The sequence below is a fragment of the Capsella rubella genome, unplaced genomic scaffold (genome assembly GCF_000375325.1).
Source record: "Capsella rubella cultivar Monte Gargano unplaced genomic scaffold, Caprub1_0 scaffold_3, whole genome shotgun sequence".
Taxonomy (NCBI): Eukaryota; Viridiplantae; Streptophyta; class Magnoliopsida; order Brassicales; family Brassicaceae; genus Capsella; species Capsella rubella.
Window position 1 is genome coordinate 9,450,279 of NW_006238921.1, and position 7,036 is coordinate 9,457,314.

Sequence of the window (7,036 nt, forward strand, 5' to 3'; positions counted from 1 at the left end):
TTAACGTCCCTCATATACATATTCTAGTTACATCAATTTTTCATTGCATACAAATCAGATACTTTATATGTCCATAACATTGTCGATAAAATCAATATAAGTAATTGTAGAAGAGAGTAATTAATGGATCACTACATCTTAGAAAAAAGATAACATTGTGATTAAAAATGGTGATGGCCGATGGGCATGGGGATAATTAGAATGGCGTGTAGGAGATGTATAGAGAATTTGATGTGACTCTAATCTCTTTGTCTCCTCCATATCTTTCATGCCTTCTACTTTTTCAAACTTATAAACCAGCTGTGCAACACCATAGTACCTTGCACAAAAAACAAGAATTAAATCAAGATATGGACTATATGAGAATCTTTAGTGTTTTGGCTGTAGCATTATGGATCATGAGAGGGGTTGATTCTAGGGTTTTCGGAGGACGAGGGATCGAAAAATATGTTACTTTCGGCCAGAACTATGTTGTTACGTGGGGACAAAGTCATGTTTCCACACTCCACTCTGGCCAAGAAGTTGATCTCTACATGGATCAATCTTCAGGTTAGTATCTCTTTTTTGTTGTTACTTGTATAAAAACATAAAGACACAAGGGTTTAATAATAGGGTTATTGGCTTCTATACATAAAACAGGTGGTGGGTTTGAATCCAAGGACAGCTACGGATCAGGTCTCTTCCAAATAAGAATCAAAGTCCCCGGAGGAAACACTGGCGGCATCGTCACCGCTTTTTACGTTTGTATTCTTGTTCACTTACACACACATATATACATAGACTAGCTAATTCGAAACTCATATCGATAAATTGTTACAGTTGACATCGAAAGGAGGTGGTCACGACGAGATTGACTTCGAGTTTCTTGGGAACAACTACGGTAAACCCGTAACGTTACAGACAAATCTGTTTCTGAATGGAGAAGGAAACAGAGAAGAAAGGTTTAATCTTTGGTTCAATCCAACTAAACACTACCACACTTATGGGATTCTTTGGAACCCTTACCAAATTGTGTACGTTTGATTACACAAATCCTTCTTCTTATTCGTTATCTTGCTCTATTCGTTTCTTAGACAAAAGATTAATGCAATCATAATTTCACGTACGTGCATGGAATGCTAGGTTTTACGTGGACAACATCCCAATAAGAGTATACAAAAACGAAAGAGGCTTAAGCTATCCATCAAAGCCTATGCAAGTCGAGGCTAGTCTATGGAACGGTGACGCTTGGGCCACTGATGGAGGTCGGACTAAGGTTAACTGGTCATACTCTCCTTTCATTGCCCATTTCCAAGACTTCTCTCTATCAGGCTGTAACATAGATGGTCGGAGTAATAACGTCGGAGCTTGTGAATCCTCTAACTACTGGTGGAATACAGGCGAGTATCAAAGATTAAACGGACATGAACAACAGATGTATGAGCATTTCAGGAGCAAGTACATGAACTATGACTATTGTACTGATCGTTCTAAGTACCAAACTCCTCCTAGAGAATGTTATTACCACTGAAGGAACGTAACGTTACCTATCATGTATGTACGAGGTAAAAGAGTTAAGTTATAAAAGGAACTAAGGAAGTGATCATATCACAGCTGAGAATATAATTGTATTTGTGTCTAAAAATATGCATGTTTATCAATCTCAACACTTCAAATTAGTTAATTCAGTTCTCGTATGTGTAAATGCCTTAACCGGTCGGTGTGTTCCGGTTTGAGAAATCAGATTTGGGTTTGAAGAAGTTAGTTATAAGGAATCAAACAATTGAAATGGATTTATGATCAGACAAAATCAACGAGCGAGAGTTTGTGAATTTGGATCGTTGACTTCGTTTTGTTCGAATTATTGCTCTGAAAGATTTGGTTTGGTTTGGTTTGACAGACAAAACATTTCTGTATGTTACATCGGACTCTCTTGTGTCCGAGACGTCTCAAATTTTTGCTATCTGCTAGTAATTACAAGCGGCACATTGCTCAGGTTCACGCTTTTGTAATCACTTCCGGTTATTTACTTAATGGAAGCTCCATTAGTCGCGATCTCGTTGCCTCATGTGGACGTATCGGGGAGATTTTTTATGCACGTAAGGTGTTCGACGAATTGCCTCAGAGGAGTGTTTCTGTTTATAATTCTATGGTTGTGGCGTACTCTCGTGGAAACAACCCAGATGAAGTTTTGCGGATTTATGATCAGATGATAGCTGAAAGGGTTCAACCAGATAGCTCAACGTTTACTATGACGATCAAAGCGTGCTTGAGTTGTATGGCTTTAGAGAAAGGAGAGGCTGTGTGGAGTAAAGCAGTTGAATTTGGGTATAAAAATGATGTCTTTGTTTGTTCATCTGTTTTAAATCTGTACATGAAGTGTGGGAAAATGGATGAAGCCGAGGTTCTGTTTAGAAAGATGACGAAAAGAGATGTTATTTGCTGGACAACAATGGTGACAGGGTTTGCACAGGCAGGAAAGTCGTTGAAGGCAGTTGATTTTTACAGAGGAATGCAAAATGAAGGATTTGGTAGGGATAGGGTTGTGATGTTGGGTGTGTTACAATCTTCTGGTGATCTCGGGGATATGAAAATGGGCCGTTCGGTTCACGGGTATTTGATTAGAACAGGTGGTCCTATGAATGTTGTAGTTGAAACCAGCCTTGTTGATATGTATGCTAAGGTTGGGTTTATAGAGCTTGCTTCTAGGGTGTTTAGTAGGATGATGTTTAAAACCACAGTTTCGTGGGGGTCGTTGATCTCTGGATTTGCTCAAAATGGATTAGCCAGTAATGCTTTTGATGCAGTTGTGGAGATGCAGAGCCTTGGGTTTCAACCGGATCTAGCAACTCTTGTTGGAGTACTCGTGGCGTGTTCGCAAGTAGGGTCATTAAAGACTGGTAGATTGGTACATTGTTACATTCTGAAAAGGCACGTTCTTAATCGAGTAGCTGCGACTGCATTGATGGACATGTACTCAAAATGCGGCGCTCTTTCAACGTCAAGAGAAATCTTTGAACAAGTAGGAAAGAAAGACTTGGTTTGTTGGAACACAATGATATCTTGTTATGGAATCCATGGAAACGGTCAAGAAGTTGTATCGATGTTCCTCAAAATGAGGGAATCAAACATAGAACCTGACCATGCCACGTTTACATCGCTTCTCTCTGCTCTCAGCCACTCGGGTTTCGTAGAACAAGGCCAACACTGGTTCAGCGTCATGATAAACAAATATAATATCCAGCCGAGCGAAAAACACTTCGCCTGTATGATTGATCTTCTCGCTCGTGCAGGGAGAGTTGAAGAAGCTCTTGAGATGATAAACTCGACCCAACTTGACAACGCTTTGCCTATTTGGGCTGCTCTTCTTTCAGGATGCATCAGTCACAGGAATCTATCAGTTGGAGACATCGCGGCCAACAAGATTCTCCAGCTGAATCCAGATAGCACAGGGATCCAAACCCTGGTCTCTAACTTCTTTGCAACTGCCAATAAGTGGAAGGAAGTGGCTAAAGTGAGGAAGTTGATGAGAAACGGGGCCATGGAGAAGGTACCAGGCTACAGCGCGATCGAAGTAAACGGAAAGCTTTGCTCCTTTCTCATGGAAGATCTGAGCCACCATGAACATTATCACATATTACAAGTGTTGAGAAACTTGAATACTGACATGACGAAGGCATATACACCCATTTCTGAATCTGTCATTTCCAATTAGTAAGTACTGCTCATGATAATATCACTCATTTCCCATATGCCTGGATCATCCGAATTCATTAGTAAAACTATGTTTTTGGTATAATGGTGAAATTGTATAAAATAAAGAATTTGTTTAGATAGACGTTTCACTTGTCACACTTTTGATAACCCCAATTTGCCATCGCAATGTGTCTCGATCGTTAAAAGACTTTGGAACCGAGAAGTTTCCACTAATAAGTTTCCCGTAGGCTTCTCTCCACTCCCTGCCAATTCACAACCGCACAGTATCTTTCAAAAGTCCAAGTGAATGTGCAATTTTTTCTTCTCTCGACGACAATACACACACACACCATCATATCCAAATTTGTTGGACCATTTTGATATTAAAAATAATCATAAATAATAATTAAAAGGAGAAAAAGAGGTATACGAGTCTTTTAGCCGTGTATAAAATAAAGTTAAGAGTAATATCTCACTCTCTCTACATAACACAACAATGAGTTTACTCGTCTGAAGATGTCCGACAATTGGAGTACCGTTGGGCATGCGGCACGACATCTCCCAGGTTAACAAATAAAAAAAGAGTCATAAGAAACCATTTACAAATTAAATTAATAGATATGTGATTGATCCCGATGACAAAAAATATTTTTATTGCAGCGCTCCGACAGGTGACAATGGTAATCCCCGTCTCTGAGCTGAGTGGGGATAGGCAACAAAGGGCTACAGAACAGTGGGCTATAGACAATTCCACACTCACCCACCTCGTCTTCTGCATCACATCCAGACACAACAGGACTGATCATGGCCCTAACCAAAATTTCGACAGGCTAATAAGCACTCCTAACTACTGTTTCGTCCATTACCAGTACCAACAAGGCTGGTATGACGAGGGCACTGCCATCCGTCTCTGTAGGGACTTCTCCAGAGATTACGACCCTGCCCTTGGTGCCTTTTCCCAAGTTACCACGCCTATATTCCGTGAAGGTGCGTCGGAGGACTGGTGAAAATGCATAGGGATCTCATCCCAACGTCGTTCCTCTTGAGGACAATCCATTTCTATTCTTTTCTTAAAGCGATCCATTTCGATTTTCATTTATGGCACCCCTATGCTCTCTAATCTTATGGGATCACATGTATTCGAGAGCTAGTATATTATATGTTTAGGAAACTTTAAAGACTTGTTCACCGATTTTACAAATCATGAAGTGACTTTTTCACCGTGTTTTTATTCTCACTCGCACAGTTTCGACAGTCACTTCTTAGGAGGTCATCCGTAATAAAACTACTCTAGCGTATGTACACTTAACTATGAAAGTTTTTCAAGATATTTGACCGAAAACATAAGTGCATTTTTCTGACATATGTAGCCAAATTAGTTTTGTTAAAACTTCTCTGCATGCACCACCGTATTTCCTAAAACCAAAGTGTTACAATTCACTCCCACTAACATATCATTACGTTTTCGTTACGGCCATCACCCCCTATGGTGTGAGCTCTCTTGACTCCACAGTTTTCTGGGTTCGACTATGATATCACCTATCTTTATGAGCCAATATCCATTCTAAGTCCATGGGCCCACCCGCATTCGACGACACGTATGTCCAGAAGACTTAAAAATTTATTTACCAAACTTAAAAAATTACCACGTATTTTTCCCCGTGTTTTGTCCTCACACGCACGATTTCGACAATTTCTTACGAGAATGTCACCCATTTTAAAACTACTCCACCAAATTCAAGCTTAGCTATACAATTCTCTTGTAACTTTGACCAAAAAATGTGACCAACAAGGTAACTTTGACCCATATCCAACTGTCGGTTTATTACATTCGGAAAGTTATAAATATTTGTTTATCGATCCTAAAAATATATGCGTTTTAATAATATAGGTGACCAAATAATTATTTTTTCCGGGTGTGCTAATAATATTAGCTATATAGCCCTATAGCCCGTTCCATCTCCCATATTTTTCTCTAATAGTAGCTATTGCTACCTTTGAGCCGAACGCTACCGTAGCAGTACTTCTCTTTCAGAGAATTTCAATCATTTTTACTCATTAAAATTCATTAGTGAATACTTTTAAATCAAAGTCAAAACGAAAGAAGTTTTGTTCACTTGTCCCACTTTCATAACCCCAATTTGCCACCCCAATGTGTCTCGATCGTTATTAGACTTATTTTGGAACAGAGAAGTTTCCATTAAGATTCCCGGAGGCTTCTGTCCACTCCCTGCCAAATTGCAACCGCACAATGTGATACGATTCATCAGTCGTATTATTGCAGAAAGAAGAAGCCACGTCAGATAAGTGAGAACAAAGAAGATGCTGACGTGGAGCGAGAGAATAAAGAAGTCAAAGTAATTGACTCAAAGAAAGACTCGGATCTGGGGAGAGACTTTGCTTGAGAGTTCTCTCGTTTGAATTCAAATACTCGTTGTATCTCTTCTTCTTCATTCATTCATGTTGTTTGTGAAACTTGTCCTGGCGATGTGCTAGAAGAGAGTCTATGTTGACTCTGTTGTAATCGTTTCTCATACTCTGTGTTTGACGATTGTATGTTGATTTGGTGATTACAACCTTTGTAATCATTCAGATCTATTTCTAATTGAATATCGTGTTGTTCGGAGATACAAAAGTCTATCATTGGTGCGGTGATACTGGTTCGAAGTGACTATCGTGATGGCTTCAATGGAGGATTCAGAGTTGTACGAAGGTGAGAGTTTCTATGGTAACGAGAATGAAAATCAATTGAAGGTGCTACAAGGTGGACTCAAACGTTTGTGTTTGGCGAAGGTAGAACACGCGGAGAAACTGGAAAATTTGGAGGATATGGTGAAATCGATAGCTGCTACATTGACGAAGATGGAGAAGCGAGCTGGAAAACAACCGATTCATCCAGAACCGTCTCATCCTTCTCCGCAACAATCATCTTATACAGATCCACAGACGCGTGATTACGGTGAAGGTAATTTACCTTTGGAGAATAGATCGAGCTTGTTGCGTAAGATTGAGATGCCAGTTTTTTCTGGTGCGTATCCATATGCGTGGTTTTCAAAAGTAGAACGGTTCTTTCGAGTTGGTCGTTACTCCGATTACGATAAACTGGATGTGGTAGCTTTGAGTCTTGAAGGAGACGTGTTGCAGTGGTTTAATTGGGAGATGAACAGAAACGAGTTTCGCTCTTGGGATAATTTTCGTCAACGTCTGTTCTTGCGTTTTGGTGTATCAAATGATGATGATCCTGGGAATCGCTTGTTCGCTATTAAACAAACTGGTTCGGTGGCTGAATATGTGAGTGAATTTGAAGATTTGTCAAATCAAGTTCCTGGTTTGGATGATATACATTTGGAGAAGATATTCT

At 39.8% G+C, this 7,036-nt stretch overlaps 3 protein-coding genes across 3 annotated transcripts; all 3 read left to right on the plus strand.

Annotated features, from left to right (window-relative positions):
* Nucleotides 1–344: 344 nt before the first annotated feature.
* LOC17891974 (xyloglucan endotransglucosylase/hydrolase protein 3) lies at nucleotides 345–1,510 on the plus strand. The gene is made up of 4 exons (XM_006300092.2): nucleotides 345–549; nucleotides 640–740; nucleotides 820–1,013; nucleotides 1,123–1,510. Exons 1-4 carry the CDS (start codon nucleotides 351–353, stop codon nucleotides 1,508–1,510), a joined length of 882 nt encoding a protein of 293 aa, XP_006300154.1. The 5' UTR covers nucleotides 345–350.
* Nucleotides 1,511–1,876: 366 nt separating this feature from the next.
* On the plus strand, nucleotides 1,877–3,778 carry LOC17893523 (putative pentatricopeptide repeat-containing protein At3g25060, mitochondrial; the record flags this gene model as incomplete). Its single annotated transcript, XM_006297199.2, has 1 exon — nucleotides 1,877–3,778. A coding segment is annotated over one exon (1,818 nt), but the record flags the coding sequence as incomplete, so codon positions are not given.
* Nucleotides 3,779–4,181: 403 nt separating this feature from the next.
* LOC17891987 (chalcone synthase 4) lies at nucleotides 4,182–4,856 on the plus strand. Its single transcript, XM_006298745.2, has 2 exons — nucleotides 4,182–4,240; nucleotides 4,336–4,856. Exons 1-2 carry the CDS (start codon nucleotides 4,192–4,194, stop codon nucleotides 4,680–4,682), a joined length of 396 nt encoding a protein of 131 aa, XP_006298807.1. The 5' UTR covers nucleotides 4,182–4,191; the 3' UTR covers nucleotides 4,683–4,856.
* The last annotated feature ends 2,180 nt before the right edge of the window (nucleotides 4,857–7,036 follow it).

Bases quoted from the DNA above. Each gene is read 5' to 3' on its own strand.
- LOC17891987 (XM_006298745.2), top strand. From the start codon at position 4,192: ATGTCCGACAATTGGAGTACCGTTGGGCATGCGGCACGACATCTCCCA. The intron at 4,241-4,335 runs GTTAACAAATAA...TTTTTATTGCAG, and splicing joins TGCGGCACGACATCTCCCAG to CGCTCCGACAGGTGACAATG.
- LOC17891974 (XM_006300092.2), top strand. From the start codon at position 351: ATGGACTATATGAGAATCTTTAGTGTTTTGGCTGTAGCATTATGGATC. The intron at 550-639 runs GTTAGTATCTCT...TACATAAAACAG, and splicing joins CTACATGGATCAATCTTCAG to GTGGTGGGTTTGAATCCAAG. The intron at 1,014-1,122 runs GTACGTTTGATT...ATGGAATGCTAG, and splicing joins TGGAACCCTTACCAAATTGT to GTTTTACGTGGACAACATCC.